Below are 17,426 nucleotides of genomic sequence, written 5' to 3'. Positions count from 1 at the left end.
AATGTGAGTGCAACAACTCAGGTGTATATTACTTAAACTGTCATTTGTATCTGGATTCTAATTATGAAAAAGCTTGTTATAAATGTTTGAGGTGTGATGTCTCTTTTATTTTACAACATTATTACATCATGACCTTAAACTCTGTCATCCTTAATTAACAATTGTCTTTGGCAGATTTCTTTCATTCGATTCAATATCTTATCTTCATAATTTATTTATTTTATTATTTCATTTTTACCATAAAAAACATCATGGTTTCCTCAGTTAAAAACTTACAAATACACACATTTCTTTTATTCTTTATTACAACAATATACTGTATCTACATTTCATAAATCATTATTCATGCAACAAACATTTTACAATAACAACAAAACTAAATTATTGCCTTCAGTATATATACCAAAACGTTTATTTACACCTCTATATAATTGCATTCTACTAATGCTGCAAAAATTGATACGGGTTTTCATACAAGCCTACACTATACAGTATAAGAAGTATAAACAGCATGTTCAATATTTGTAGAAAGTTTGAATGAAGAAAATGTACGACAAAGGAAAGTCACATTATGTCACTAATTGAAAAAAAACATTTTTCTTGCCTTGAATCAGATTTAACTTTTTTATATTTAAACATCCTTTGAGGGGAATATGCACAAAGTCTCTCAATATAAAAATGAACATGACAAGCTGTCATATACTAATAATCAAACAGTAACATTTCTACATTCAAAGTAAAAGAAAAGACTTATGTCTTCTCCTCCAACTCAACCTGCAGCTGGGTTCTCCCACCAGTTGTTAGCTCTCTGAAGTGCCAACATTGGTGAATGAAGCTGAGGAGTTGTGGCTCCGCTGCAATTTTGGCTGCCCTATGCACTTCTTGTACAGGCGCTCGGCCCGTCGTCTGAAGTGATGGTCCAGGAAAAAGTAAATGGCTGGATTCACACAGCTGTTGAGGAAGGCCAGGCAGCACGAGACGAGGAGCCCGTTTCTTTGCCACATCTGAGCGTCACAACTCAAATCAGCATTTAAGAGGTGTGAGCTGATTATAATGACTTTGAAGACGTTGAAGGGGAGCCAGGACACCACGAAGGCCACTATGATGGAGAGGACCATCTTCAAGGAGTGTCTGCGACGGGCTTCAGCTCGAGGATTTGCAGCACAGTGGTGGTTGAGATGCACAATGATGGTGCCATAACAGAGCACAATTATTAACACTGGGAAGACAAAGTTAAGGAACGCCATGGTGAGACTCAGCCAAGAAAAAAACTTGAGTTGTTATCTTCCACGCAGTAGAGTCCATCACCGGACGGCTCCACTCTGCGGTACACCAGGGATGGGATGCCAAGCACCAGCGAGCTCAACCACACGGCAGCACAAGTGGCACGAATGCACCTGCTGCTCCTGAGGTACCTCGAGTCCATCAGCTTCACCACCGCCAGGTAACGATCGACACTCATGCAGGTGAGAAAAAAGATGTTAGAGAAACGGTTCACAGCTATGATGTAGCTGCTCAGTTTACACAGCAGGTCCCCAATTCTCCCAAAGTCCCAATAGCCACTCTGGCTTGCAGAGATTGCCCACAGAGGCAGCGTGAGGACAAAGATGAGGTCGGCCAGGGCCAGGTTGACAACAAAAGTGTCCACCAGACGCCCACCTCTCCTCCCTTTGCTGCCCACGACTGAGATAACAAAGAGGTTCCCCAAAAAGCCTGTGAAAAATATGAGGTAATACAGTATGGGCAGGAAGATGTTGGAGCCATGCAGGTGTGAGCCAGAGCAATTAAATAAACCATCATAAGTAAAGTTGTCACTGTAGTAATCATAACTTTCATCATCTGTGTAGGTGTCCATCCTGAGAGATCACAGAGTTCTGCAGTGCATCTGTTGCATGTGGCCGGGTGGTTAGTCTGACAATGTCAACATGCTGCTACTAGATATTGACTGTGAAACCACAGAAAAAAATATACCCTATTTCAGCTCTCTTCCTCTTACTCTTCAAAGTTGTCCTCCCTTGACTGTCTGTGAAACTTCCTCTCAGCGCCCATTCACATGTGTGGGCCAAAAGACTGAATGTTTTTTAAATTAGTTTGACACTGATGTAATATAACAGTTTGAAGCTTGATGAGCAATAAGAAACTCTGATATTATACAATACGAAGTGGGGCTGTAAGGTGTCTTATAGGGAGCCAATACAATCTTTTGCACTACTTCCTAAAAGCTTGAAAGCCCTTTTAAGTTTACAATTGCAGCTTTTTGATCTATTCATAAATTCCCTGTTGCAAAATATTTCCCAAGACAGACAGTGTGTGTGTGTGTGTGTGTGTGTGTGTGTGTGTGTATATTTCACAGATATTTTCTCAAATTAGTTGTCACATCTGCCTTTTAAATATAGAAAATAAACCTTATCTTTATGAGAATGATCTACCACAGAATGTCTTGTATCGTAGTGTATCAGATGTGTGTCACCAGTAGGGGGCATGTAAGATTTACTTGTTTTTTAACATAAGCAAATGTCACTGATCTTCTGGAAAAGAAAATGTTTGCTTCGCAGATAATTTCGTACTCATTAGTGAAAACATGCTTCCGTTTCAAGCCATGAAGGAGCAGTTAGAAATTTATGAATATTTCTTCCATCTATCCATTTATTCTCTATCCAAACCACCGCTTTTGAATAGCTTTGTATGTCCTCAACACATACTGCATATATGTACAGATGCTGCATATATGTATATATTTGCAGTGAGTACTGTAATGTGCAGTCTCTGCTCTTATATTGCCTTACGCTTGTACCACATGCAGTAGTGTTTGTTTAATTTTCAAGCTGCAGAATTTGAAAATGACCTCAATGATTCATTCTTGTTTCAGGACCTCAAGACTGTAGGTTAATCACTTTATACATTATTTTTAATTTTATTTGCGAGGCATGCACAAAGTAAACACACATTTTATCTTTTGTACCAGAGTTAGTTTAAAGACAATTTTCATTTGCAGTCCCTTGGTAGATCACATTAAAAAGTCAAGTCATGTCACATTTATTTCTATTGCACATTAAAAACGACACAAGCTAACCAAAAAGCTTAAAACACACACAAAGACAGAACCTTACTAAACAGGACAAAACACTTGATACAAAATTTCACACTGCCATAATTGCTTTCACTTTAGTAAAGATTTAAAATATGCAAGTCATGTCCATGTCTTTTTCAGCCACATTTACTTGTCATTGACCCCGATGAGAGCTGATCATGGACAAACAACTACAAAATCTTTATTGAAACAGACTGGATGTGAAGTGTTTTGTCCTTGTATTTACTTACCTTTAGTAGTCATTTTCTTGATTTGAAATAGTTTGTTCAGTCTAAGCATTGTTCTCAGCAGTATATAAATAACATGTGATTGTAGCCAATAATAAATTAGTATATCCACCTAATGTGGTCTTTGTCCGCAGTGTAAGTACTATGTATTTATTTATATTTTTGTCTATTCTGTACACACGGCATGTATTGCAGGTTTTTCTGTCCTGGAAGACAGATCCCTCCTCTGTTGCTTCTCTTTTTTTTTTCCTTTTTTACTCTTTAAGTTATTCTTATCTGAGGTAAGGGTAACACATGCTGTACATATTATAAAGCAAATTGGGGCAAATTTGTGATTTGTGACTTTGGGTCATGTAAATAAGACAGACTTGATTAGACTTCTGACTTACTGCCAGGTAGCTAAAATCTTAAAAAAGGACAAGGATATCAAAATATCTTACATGAGCAATAGACATACTGTAGCTTGAATATCTAGTGTGCTGAGGCAGCAGACAACGTTAGTTATAATGTCATGTCCCAATAAAGCTGTTTTTTGAAATCAGCTGCTGGGGACGTACTGTTAAAACCCATCACCACCACGGAAACCAAGATGAAGCACCCTGAAACTGCTCACGGCATTGTGCATCAGCAGCTAATCTTTACCTACTGCATGGTATGATTCAACCTTACTACCTCTGCCCTAGAAGAGTCACCCTGGTGAAAGACAACAGAGATTGACAGGACAGAGAAGGCTTTGGCAGCCACAGCCATTGTTACAGGGGAGGAAACTGTCATTACAACTACCTCCTCAAGACAGAATTGACTTCAGGATAAATGAGCTCTGTGGTCCAGCTTGCAGCTATTGTGGTGTGGCCAGGAGGTTGGAGGACAGACCACATCTTATAACAGGCCGGAGAACGCTTCATTGTTCTGCTGGAGACTTTCAGTTTAGAAAGCATGGTGAACAATTGACCTCCTTATAGGATCCCTGTTCCACTTTCTAGCATTGTGTGTTACTCCTTGTAGTGTCAAGGTGATGTGTGGATATACTCATCACTGCAGAAAATCCTGTCAGTCCATCATTGTCCTATTTGACGTTGTTCTGCCGCATGTTCAGCTGTACCTTTTTCCTTTAAAAAGTTTTAATTATTTCTTCTGCATTCTTGCTGCTCTGTCAGTGGAACGCTACATTCCTCTCCTCGAATAAGTGCTGTCTCACTCCAATTGAGCAGAGTAAATGTGAGAGCCAGTGAATGGAGCAGCCTCAATAGGAGAAAATAAACAATTGCATTGGTCCATGGGTGCAGCGGGGGAGAGCGGATGAGAGGAACGGAGAAAAGCCTCCCTAACGTGCTAAGATTCCCATGGCTACTAAGTCCTTTTTCTGTTGAGAGGAGGATCTCGTAAAGTACTTCAACACTGGATGATTTCTCTTTTCCTTTTACTCTGTTTTATTTGAGGAGAGAAAGGGTGGTATGCGTCAGGGTGATTGTCAGACATGGGGGGTCACACACACACACACACACACACACACACACACACACACACACATACACACACCACACCACACACACACACACACACACACACACACACACACACACACACACACACACACACACACACACACACACAAGCACACGTACAATTTGCTCCTCACTTGTCGAGTGCTAAGTTAAAAAAAAGAGTCCATTGTTTGGGTGTGAAAGGTTCTTGTTTTAGCTGTTTAACTAAATCAAACGTTCCTTCAACACAAAGGATTGGACAGCCTCGTTGCTCCATTCTGTGTCATTTAAGTGTTCCCTTTTGTCAAAAAAACGTAACATTTTTAACCCACTTTCCTCATCCTCCACACATCTGATTTCTACTTAATTTACATACAAACCAAATGTTGCAATACATTTGAGTAAAACCTTAATGCTCATACCACATGATAAGAGATATACAGGAATACAGGAAGTTGAGAATAAAGATGAATTGTAATTCCTCTAACCCTTTGCACAACCACAAATACTAGCTGTCATGGGCATGAAGCCACACTTATTTTTTAAAAGTGTTTAGGCCACCTTTACCACTGTTAGCAAGCCATATGAAACAATTGATCAATCAGAGAACACTACCTTTTCAGAAAATTATTACTATTGGACAAAACTCAACAGCTTTAAATTTGACCACTGCAAGGTGGTTGAATACATTTTCAAGATGGTATCCTGCCATTGCTACATGGTTATCAAGATGTTGCTAGGTGGTAGCTGCCATGTTACTAAGTTGTTGCCAGGACTTGAGTAGAGGCTGTTACGGTAAATAGTTTCTAGGGTGCTTGTTTTTGGATGATTACTTTCATACGTTCTGGGTGGTTGCTAAGGAGTGTTTTGCGGTTGCTTGGGTGTACCATGTGTTGGCAGTGGTCACAGTACAGTGAGCAGTACCCTGGACACAACCTGTTTCAACTTGTCACCTCGGGCAGGTGCCACAGAACAATGTATGCCATAACAACCAGACACAGGAACAGTGTCTTCCCACAGGCCGTCACTCTGATGAACGGGTAACATCAGTTAAATGATACTATATATTCTATACTTTATTGTTTAGATACACAGTTTTTTCAGTAACATTTCAATATCACTGTTCAATATAAATAAACTGCTGTATATACTGAATATACAATAACCTGACATGTGTAGCCAACATGCATACATTTCCACCTACTCCTGTATATGAAGCAACCTATTACATTAATTATTCAATATTTATTCCAACATATATTCCCTCTACACTTAGCACTCCTGCTTTTTGTTTGCCATCTACTGAAACACTTTGACTTACAAATATTGTATTGTTTATGTAAGCTTTGTATGTATATTTATTTTCTTTCATCTACTTTGTTTACTTTTCATTCAGCTTGGTTGTCATTGTTTCTTGTCTCTTTCAGGTGTAGCCTATACCATTTCTGCACAAGTAAATTGATAGCAAGAAAAAAACGGAGTCAAATTCCTTGCATGTGGCATTATTAGTCTTAGTCAGGTTGCCACTGAGAGAGAGAATTGTATTCGGTGATTCAGCTGTTTGTGTGTATGTGTTATTGAAGTTATTGAATCAGAGTTTAAAAGCAGCTACAACCACTTTAGTCATGAATGCGAGAGTGATAGGTTTAGCTTTAAACAAAATTGTTGGCTCAAAAAGTACAAACTATATTTCATTTGATTTTACACAGCAGAAGCAACAGCAGCAATATACGATGATATAAAAATTACATTTACAATGGTCATATCAAAAAAATATAGTGTACGACCTTTTTGTGAATTAACAGTGAACATTTTAAAAACTTCAACCTACATGCTTCCCTGCATATGCACATTAACATTCCCACATGTTTTCACTTGATGTTTCTATTGTGTTTTCCCTCTTAACATTTTGCCTGCTCTACTGAGGTCCTTTTACAAATAGGCATCAAATGTTGGCAGGACACCTCTTTTTTGCTTGTGCATACCACAGCTTTCTTAGTATAGGTGTTATTTTTTTCATGCTGAATATCACATTTAGGAATAAATTTCATTGTTAAATGTTGCATAATTTAAAAAACCAAAATGCCAAAACAGGATGCCACATTTTCTCAACTTTGAACATAACAAGATCATCATTACAAAACTGAAAGCTTGCATGAAATGCTTGAAGTGTGTTTGATGAGTTTGCTTTTAGGACATCAGAAGATTACGGCACAAAAGTCAGTGGAGCTCAAGGTTTGACTGTCAGTCAGCATCCTACTTTAAACATATTATTCTTTAATTTTTCTATAAATCAAGATGCCTTTATCTTGTGTGTTTTCCTATTTATATCACTTTTTTCATTATGTTTCTGTTTGAATCTGATGCATTCTTTGCCCACGAAAAATGAACCGACATAAACCAGAAGCTTTGAGTCGAGCGGTGTGCCCTGTGTGTCAGAGCATTTAGTAAACACATGGCTTAACTGCTCAGAGAGTGGTCATGTTTCATCTGCTGTTTAGAACTTAATGAGCAGCTTTGAGAGAAGACAGGAGAAGCCTGTTGCCCCTGCGGCTGGATCAGGTTTGTGTTTAGGGAGACTATAATGGCTAAATCATTAGGTAAGAAAATCATTATTGCTGAAGCACTGCTGGCAGCTGGTGGCAGGAGTGTAAAAGACTAGAAAACATAGGCTTATACACGGAAGAATTTAATGAGCTAAAGATGCATCCTAATGAATTATATGTACATAAAACAGCATATATTAAATATACCAAAAAAAGAAATGTTAAAATTGTTATATGGCTTGAAGGATTATGTAGCACAATAATGTCCTAAGAGATTTCTTTCAAATCTTGTCATGCATTCTGCAGCCCTTATTGAACAGGAACTTGTTGCAGGCCTCTTAAAGGGCGGATACACTGTAACACTACAGTTACTACTGTCAATACAGGTTTTAACAAAGGATGTATTTTGGCCTCCAGTCAACTAATCAAATGTATAGATTCAGTTGTTAAAAACATCAGACATTGTTGGATACTGTGTTTTCATGCATGCTTTTTGCCATTAAATTAATTAGCAACAGTCACCATCATTTGCTCACATAAAACACACATGAACAAAACATACCTCATTGAGGTTTAACCATTCAACTCCAAGTCAACTCTTATTGCATGCAATGTCACTTTCTGTGTTACAAACACCATAACATGAAATAGTGTAATAAATGCTAGATTGGCTTAATTATGATGTCATTACAATTACCTACTTAAATCTAGACACAAATGAGGCACAAAAGACCTTTGCTTTGCTACATTAACATGATGGGTGTTGGGTTGTAACATCTTACAGTTTTATTACTTTCATTAACACTTTGCATGAACTCCATTTTATTACGGTTTGATAAGGTAGGAGATGATCTTATCCTGGGATGATCCCAGGAAGGTGAAAGTCTCAGCTGTGTTCACAATGATGGAGCTAATCTCCAGGGGAAGAAGAGCGGGCAGGTTCTCTCTGAAGTCAGTCCTCATCCTAATACTTTCTGAAATGAAACGAAGGAAAAACTGAGATGGTTGTTTTTGGAGCAAAAGAAGAACAATTAAAAATAAAAATAAAATCTTGGTATAGTCATGGACTCTGACCTGAATTTTAACAGCCACATTAAGACAATTGCAAAGTCAGCCTTTTGTCACCATAAGAATATATCAAGGGTTAAAGGACTTATGTGTCAACAGGATTTGGAAAAACTGGTCCATGCTTTCATCTTCAGTACACTTGACTACTGTAACGGTGTCTTTACAGGTAAAAAAAAAGAAAAGAGACTGAATCACATCACTCCAGTTCTGAAGTCCCTACACTGGCTTCCTGTGCCTCAAAGAATTGATTTCAAAGTACTTTTGCTAGTTTATAAATCACTCAATGGTTTTAAAGGGCCCAAAAATACATTTGATTGCTACTAAAACTATGAACCACCCAGACCTCTCAGGTCATCTGGGACAGGTCTACTTTCTGTCCCAGAGTCAGAAACTAAACAGGGTGAAGCAGCTTTCAGTTTCTATGCTCCTCATATCTGGAATAAACCCCAGAAACCTGCAGATCCGCTGCTACTCTCGTTCTTTTAAATCAAGGCTGAAGACCTTTCTTTCGTGTTGGTTTTCTCTAACGTTTAATTTCTTATACTGCACTGTAACTGTTTATTTTTGGGGTTTTATCTGTTTTTTATTTTTTTTAACTGTTTTTTAACTGATTTTGTGTTAAGCACTTTGAATTGCCCTTTTTGCTGAATGTGTATAAAAAAAAGTGCGGTTTTGCCTAAAGTTGTATTGTTTGAAAAGCAGGAGGTTTTTTCTGTTTTTCATTGGGATACAGTCGTCACATTGTAACTTGGGCACGATGAGCGGATGGAAACAACTGCACTTCTAAATGTGACAATAAGGTGTTCATTACGTATGAGGACAGCACCTCTAAAAGAGCCATGGTTCAGCAAAACCGATGAGTGCTCTCTCCGGGTAGCGAAGAGTCCTTACAAAGGAGTATTTAAGTACCTGGGGTCTCGCGAGTAGGGGGACAATGGAGGTGACGATGGTCAGAGACGGAGCAGCTGGGCGGTTACATTCTGTACGCACCGTATGTGAGAACAAAAAGCTGGTGAAGGCAAAGCTTGTCAGCTTTCGTTCTACCTCATATCGGTCAATGAGCTGGGTCATCAGAGAACAGTCCTGGGTCAAGACCGAACTGGGTTCTCAGGGGTGGCTGGCGTTCTTAAGATCAAGGCTGAAGAACTGTCTCGGGGATTCGTGTAGACGTTGATCCTTTACGCCGTTGAAATGGTTTATCAGTTGTGGTTGGTATCGGGCATTGTAAGGATTTGTTAACTGGGGCTCTTAAGGGATTGGTTCAGGCACTCCCTGGAGAGCCCTGTTGGAAGAAATAGTGGTAAATTCAAATAAACTGCCTGACTGCCTCGGATCCCCAGTGAGTATTGTTTGAAGCGGATGGGTTTTTGGGTTTCTATGGGACTACAGCTCCCATGTCTTGGCACGATACGATGGAACCAACTGCGTCGAAATGTGAAATAATGGTATCTACTGTTATGGGTAAGCATTTTGCCCCTCTCACTCCGTTTTGACTCAGTGAGGCAATTAACAGATTTCATTTTCAGGTTTGTTATTAGCTGTGAGGAATTGTTCACATTAGGAGGGTTTTGGGTCACTAGGTCAGAGGACAGGCTTACCAACACCTGGGGGATACAGAGTTCATCGTTCAGAGACCCATTAGAAGCAGAAGGCTGGACCCCCGACCAATGACAGACAGGCATATCACATAGCTGCAATAGAAGGTCATCAGTGAGAACATGCAATTGTGTGTATGGTGTTTAGGGGTATGATTGTGTGCAAATGTGTACATGCTTTTCGGGAGTCAGAGGAAGGGTTACATGCAAAGCACAAGCAAGGATGTATTGGTGATTTTTGGAGAGGGATTGTTTCTTTTTTGAAAAGAAAGAAAATAGGCAGATTCAGAGTTTGGGTTGATGAATGTGTTGATGGTGGCATTTTGATAGGGGTAATTTTGACCTGACAGGGCCCAGGCTCTTTCATGAATCAAAATGTGTCAGCCAGGCGCAGGAGATGGAGGGCTGCTGCATTGTGGCTCTGACACCCATGTGAGGTGCTGAGGCTGCTGGGGGTCAAGTGTGACACCTCATTAGGACGATGTTAATTTAGTGTGGCTGCAGCGCAACAGACCTCCTCCCATGGGGTATGGAGAGGCGTTTGAGTGAGGGGGTGGGGAGCACTGAGCACCGGACAGAGAATGGGAGCCTGGTGCTCTTGATCCACAAGGCCGTCATCTGACAGCTTGCAAATCATGCACCTACGCCGAACACACCACCCTTCCCTTCCCCCTCTTTAAATTTGATCCTGTCTCTAATTTTTAAACGTAAATTTCTTTAACCACAAAGTAGCCACGCTTATTTGTTTTTGGGAGATAAAAATTTACATCTAAATCAGTTGGTTTTTTTTAACCTGGGGGCACTGGTTTGGTCAGTTTTCACCCTCAGTGAACCCGACACCCCTGACAGAATAATTTTGACCCTTCACCTTTGATCTTTCGATTTGAAATAGTTTTCTGTAATGTCAAGATTACTTCTGACAAGCTGCAGTTGTGCTTCACAGCCCAAGTGCAAACTGTCATTTGCTGATTTTAGGAGAGTTTCATGATTTAAAAGCACAACGTTTTATTTTCAAATTGTTGATGGGTGGATAATATATTTACAAATATTAAACTTTAAACTTTATATATTTGTGTAAGCTAAAAAAGAAACTAATTTCGCCCCAAACAATGGCAATAAGTGTATTCCTGCACACAAACGCCAACAGCAATCAATGCTTACATTTAAAAAAAAGTTATTTTTTTCTTCTTTTTTAAAAGTTTAAGCTTTAGAAATTAATGGCAGAGGGATTATGGATGAATCATGTTGAGGGATGGCAGGATAACGCAAAGGAGTTTAGGACTAAATTACACTTTGACCTTTAGTTGGAGTGCCCCCATCTGGCCAACTTGTTATACTGCAGTTAGAGATGTGCAGGCACAATTTCTGCAAGTTCCAAAGTTTAATCTCTGCTTATTTTGTGCAACATTTCAGGAAAAATAGCAATTACCAATGTTTACTTAAAGTGTCATCAATGTTTAATGGATAACCAATATGGAAATTATTTAAATTTCTACATTTAAATAATGGCATGCAAATGGTAACAAATCACTGTGTTATACTGATAATCTCCATTATACTTTGATGCATGCTTTTCATTCAGGTATTGCTTGACTGATCCATTCATGTCAACTGATCTTCTGTCCCCTAATTTCTTCTCTGTTATTACATCTCAGTTTCAATTACAGCACAAAGCCACACACTGCTGGACTGTCACTGTTTCTCATTGGCCTGGAACTCATTGAGAAAATTAATGCCTGTCTTAATGTCTGCGACTGCTTGAATTTGATTACATTGACTCAGAGGCCTCCACCAAATGTCACAGTTTGTCATTGTGCAGTTTCCCCCTCTATCTGCACCACACAAAAGACATTAAGTAACCCTTTATTGCATTACCTCATCATGCATACTTAAATCTAAAATGATGGAAAGCATTGAACTAAATCATGCATCAAAACATCATGCATCAAAATATGCATGAATAATGAATGAATCTTAAGTCACAGAAAGGGTCAGAACTGTATCATTCAAGAAGAAAAAAAAAAAATTTGGGGGTTGGGAAAAATATCAGGATTGTGTTATATATGTATTTGTAAACTTAGGCAAAAGTAGCATTCAGATGTAAAATATTATTGTCAATAAACCTGACCTTCTTCACTTGGTCACTGAGATGTGGCGCACACACCCCACACACCCACACACACACAACACCACACACACACACAACACACACACACACACACACACACACACACACACACAACACACACACAACACACAAAAAAAGGTGCAGAGGGCCATCTGTCTTTTCTGATGTTACAGATCTGGGAAAACAATTCATTCTTCTTGACATTTCCCAGATTTTCCTCCAAATATTTAACACTTCACACATACAGATATGTGCTGTTTTTGTCGACGCTGTTATGTTTGATGAATTAAAATCTTATAATTTGCAGAAATGATATTTGTCAGCCACGTATTAATACATCCCTCTTTCCAAGAATGAATGATTTATGAATGCTGTTATAGCCAATGTCACAGTCCACTTTTGTTGCCTTTGAGATTTTACTCATTAGTCTGAATAATAACTGTCAATTCAAGCTGTTCTCGAATGGCTTTCTGAATAGAAAGAGAGGGAGAGAGTGCGAGTGAGAGAGAGGCAGCAATAGAGAGGAGAGAGGCCTGAGAGATTAACTCCAGTGAGCTCACTCTGAGAGGCCCAGGAACGGCTGAATATTGTTCTAGTGGTGGGGAGATGGGGAGATTGAGGGGGCTGAGGGGGTGGAGGGCGAAAAGAAAAAAAATCCCTATGCAGCCAGAGAAATGAACTTGATGATCTCAGGGGGGTGGGGGGAGGATCACCATTCCTTGCTCCTGACAATCAAAATTAGATTGGCCAGCACTGTGTCAACACTAGCCCCCCCCCCACCCCCCTGTGGGTGTTTGAAAGTTTGCCATGTGAACTATGGAGACCCCACAGTGCCTTTCACTGACTGCTCAGGCCTCAAAGAAAATCTACAAACCCTTTTTTTCAGCACTGCAACCAACAGCATCTCTGCCCCCAAGTTCTATATTTTGGCAACTCGTTATTGCTGTTTTTGCTGCCATATTGAATTAAACCCAAAATCTGCAATGGTGGGATTCCAACCTGTGAGGCTTGTGGCACAGAACAAAATATAAACTTTATTTGTGAGCAATGGAGCATTGTTTCTTCATCTTTCATTTCTTTGTTTTTTGTTTTTTCTTTTTTTAGTTTTTCCCTCACCCTAACTTCATCCTCAAAACGTCAACATTTAGGGTTTAAAAAAAATTAAAAGGGCAAATTTATTCATACAGCACAATTCATATTCTCATGTTCTCAAAGGCTCATGTTGTAAAAAGTGACATTCACATGTTTTTTTTTTAAATTATTAAAGCATCAATATAAATACTGTAAAAGGTTTTTAGCCAGATTCCAGAAACTGTGCCTTTAAACAAGCCGTCAGACTTACGTATTGTTATGATGTCACAACTATACTATATATATATATATATATATATATATATATATATATATATATATATATATTTTATATATTATAAAATGCTGTATAGTATTTGTTTTGCTGTTCTAATTCATGAATTCCCTGTGCGGCATCCTTGACTGCCAAGAAAGGCGTCTTTAAACAAAATGTATTATTATTATCATTATAAAAAATATATATATATAAATATATATATATATATGTATATATATATATATATATTCATATATATAGTAAGTGCTGCTACAGTGCCGTTACAGTCACTCCCCGGCTGCAATTTCGGTGCCAAGATGCTGAGAGCGCAGATGCAGAAGACCTGGAAAAGCCGACCAATCAGAGCAGATTGGGCTTTTTCGTAAGAGGGCTTGAAGAGACAGATGCTAAAACTGAGCGTTTCAGACAAAGGGTGAATACAGGTATATTCAGACAGACAGTATGAGAAAAATATAGTGATTTGTGAACATTAAAGCAAGTTAACATGTCTAGTAGCAACCCAAAATACAACTATGAACCTGAAAATAAGCATAACATATGAAAATTTCAAAGTGCTGTAGATGTATTTAAACTGTTGTATCTTTAACCAAATAAAAAATTGTAAATATTGGTCTCAATTATGCAAAATAAATGCCTCCTTAAATTTGACAAGCTAGCAACAAAGAGCTTATTTAGTCATATACATGTATATTTGGGAAAAACACGAATAATATGTAAGATCTTCATGGCTAAATTTCTCAAGGTGTGTGTGAGACATGCATTACAAGTGTATTAATCACAAAACACAGAACATTGTTCGTATTTGTGTGTTTTGTCATTTTGTGCACATGGAACACAGATGTGTGTGTGTGTGTGTGTGTGTGTGTGTGTGTGTGTGTGTGTGTGTGTGTGTGGGTGTGTGTGTGTGTGGAGGGGGGGTCCAGTCCAACCACATTAGAGAGGGAGTGCAGCTGTGTCCTTGTATAACCTTGCCTGTTTTAATTAAATTAACCCAAGGAATTTTATCTGAGACAACTCTAGAGAAGAACTAACACCTTTGTCAATACTTCAAATTATAGCAAAATAAGCATTTTGATTTTTTAATTTTTTTAGTATTGTGTCTTTTCTTTTGTTTTCACCCTCCTTGTAACATCTTTAATGATAATATATAGCACTGCATGTGCTATTCTGTGTTTTAATATGCAGTTACAGTCGTGCTAAAGATCGAAGGTGTTGTTCCAGGACTGCAGGACAAGGTTTTCTGCTTCCAGGCTGATTCCTGTTGTTGCCAAAGGAGAGATGTTCAACTGACTTTCAAGTAATCACACACTGCTGTGAGGAGCATTCAAAATAAGTGGATGGAATGTGCAGATTGCTGTGTATTGGCAGAGGAGAAGCACGTTTTCAGTCATCATTAGGATGTTGTACCTTTGTGAACAAAAGTAATGATATTTTTCCACATTTTACACTGCTTCATGAAAGATTTATGTTTTTGTCATTGATGTATCTTCCTCTAAATATAACATGTTTTGATTTCAACTTGATGTCCTTTGACTTCTGTGGGTTATACATCAAATACATAACTGGTAATGTTTTAATTTAATTCAGAATATCTACTTTACATATGGATATAAATAAGGTTATTGTATGCCACTTTTAAATACATTCCTTTCTCTTGAGGCAAAGAAACAGAAATATAAAAGATTGTCAGAAATCCCTGACTTCTTTGTTGCTTTTTAAAACTACTGCAACACTTTTTTTCATTTGCATGTTTGAATTGTGAAATTATTTTTGTCACAGATGTTGATAGAGTCAATATCAAGAGCTTGTTTTTTTTATTTATTTTAAACGTTGTATTGTCATATTAAAACATAACTTAATGTTTTTTGCCAGGTGGAAATATCCAATTAATTTTTTTTTTTATTTTCAGATTCAATTTCAGTCAATCCTTTAATAAATGTGTCTCACCATTACTGTCAGCTCTATTGTCCATCTATCATGATGACTGACACAGAGGTTCAAATACTGTTGAATTTTTAATGTTGTTGCATTCATGAGAATGAAAAGGCCCCACGCCAAAAAAATGGTGAAACACCAAAGGATGTAGAGATGTGAGTACAATTACAACCTTTGCTGCTTCTTTTTTGAGGTGAAACTAATTGAAAATGTATCAACATGAATGCGAATTCTTCAAAGTAGTCGGTTGTCTCAAAGTAAGATTTCCAATTTCTTTTTGAGTTCTCAGGTGTTATATCAATTTTAGAGGAAGACATGTGGCACATTTATTTCTTTACACTATGCTACTGATGTGCTACGTTAATACCAATAGTATGAGCATTTATCACAATACAACTAGCATTTAGTGCTACTACAATTAACAAAAGCCTATATTTTGATGCTAAAGATGCTGTGATGTGACAAGGATATTTTCTGTCAATGCTTTCTGTGACACAAGACAAAAACGCAAAAAGCATACCAACATAACAAATGATCCAAAATGTTTCATGATTCATCATTCATGTTTACACAAATGAGTCAGATTTTCAAAATGTAAGGTTTATGCTGTACTTATAACCCTCAAATATGATTTTATATCTACCTTGAGAAGGTGAAATTAACATGTTATTTGAAGTACAACAGAGCTGTGCATGTATTCAATGAACAGTCCATTATTATTCCCTGTTGATGATTTTGACTCATCAAGGCGCAAATTTTGTTTCCCCATTGTTTATTTTATTGTCATGTGAGATTCTTTCATCCCATAAGAGTGTGTGTGATCGTCTCTGAACAGTTTCCCTCACTAAACAACAGCCAGTCAGTGAGCCAGACAAAAAGGTGTTACTGATGACTGTGTCCAGCAATTTAAGCTATTGAGAGCTGCCCCCAATTCACCTTCTTTCTTAACTTTATGGCTATAATTGCCATAAAGCTCTTCCCAAATCCTCCCAACCCCCATCTGCTTTTCTTGATGGCTTGTAACATGTTCAATATTCCCATTGTTCTGTACTTTTCTTCCACAAGTGCCTCCATGGCATTGTTTAGTCTTCATTTAATGAAGCTGGGTCAGAGTTTGTCATGTTAGTGTTAAAGCTTTGGGCGCAGCATTCAGCCTATAACACTTCACGTCCAACTTGTACAACTACTCCTTATGTGCCAAAACAATAAAACATCCATCAATGTCCTCCCTTGTCTATGTAGGGCGGGTATGAATGATGATGTGTACGGCACATTGATGCACTTGAGGGGCAGGGGACTGTGTGAATGTTTGTTTATGTCAAGTGAGGATTTGTCAAAAGGTTTATGTCATTGCTGGCATCAGTCTCCTCGAGCTTGTACTGGGTGGTCTTTGTCTGTTTGCATCCGTAAAGAGCTTCGTTCTCACTCTCATTTGTCCCCTATTGATTCTCTAAATTAGGTTGATGAGAGGCCCTCCTATCAGGTGGCATATTAATTGGGTCAGGCTGGATCTTATATGACATCCAAATAATGGCAACCCGAACCCCAAGACTAAACCTTTGTCCTCTGAACGCTCTCTTTCACCAATTAGCCTCGTGGTGAATCTGCTTCCTGCCACCTCTGCTGCCCGTTACTGTTTTCCAAGAATCAGGATGCCATCGTTGGCTTAAACAAGTGTGTGTATGCATGTTTTCTTGTGTGCACTTGTCGAGGTGTGAAAGCAACCTGGAGGGAGTTTCCATTTTCCAATTAAAAACTTGATGTGTATTTGATAATTTTGATTGATTCTGATTCCAATGACTCAATCTGTTTAAATTTGACAACTTTAAGGGCAACAAAACAAAATAAATAAAAAAGGTCTCTGCATTTTTTCTGTTAAAAGACACATCATGTTGACAGAATATTATTCACAGCTTGAGGTCACAGATGTAATTGACATAACATTGGAAAATCCTATGGTTTCTGATCAAAATATTTGAGTGG

At 38.2% G+C, this 17,426-nt stretch overlaps 1 protein-coding gene across 1 annotated transcript; it reads right to left on the bottom strand.

Annotated features, from left to right (window-relative positions):
- Positions 1-374: 374 nt before the first annotated feature.
- On the bottom strand, positions 375-1,954 carry LOC116687237 (probable G-protein coupled receptor 25). The gene is given in 2 exon segments (XM_032512434.1): positions 375-1,258; positions 1,261-1,954. Coding segments are annotated over 2 exon segments (1,053 nt in total). The 5' UTR covers positions 1,856-1,954; the 3' UTR covers positions 375-800.
- Positions 1,955-17,426: the final 15,472 nt, after the last annotated feature.

The sequence above is a fragment of the Etheostoma spectabile genome, chromosome 4, assembly GCF_008692095.1.
Source record: "Etheostoma spectabile isolate EspeVRDwgs_2016 chromosome 4, UIUC_Espe_1.0, whole genome shotgun sequence".
Taxonomy (NCBI): domain Eukaryota; kingdom Metazoa; phylum Chordata; class Actinopteri; order Perciformes; family Percidae; genus Etheostoma; species Etheostoma spectabile.
This window is presented reverse-complemented; position numbering and strand designations above follow the sequence as displayed.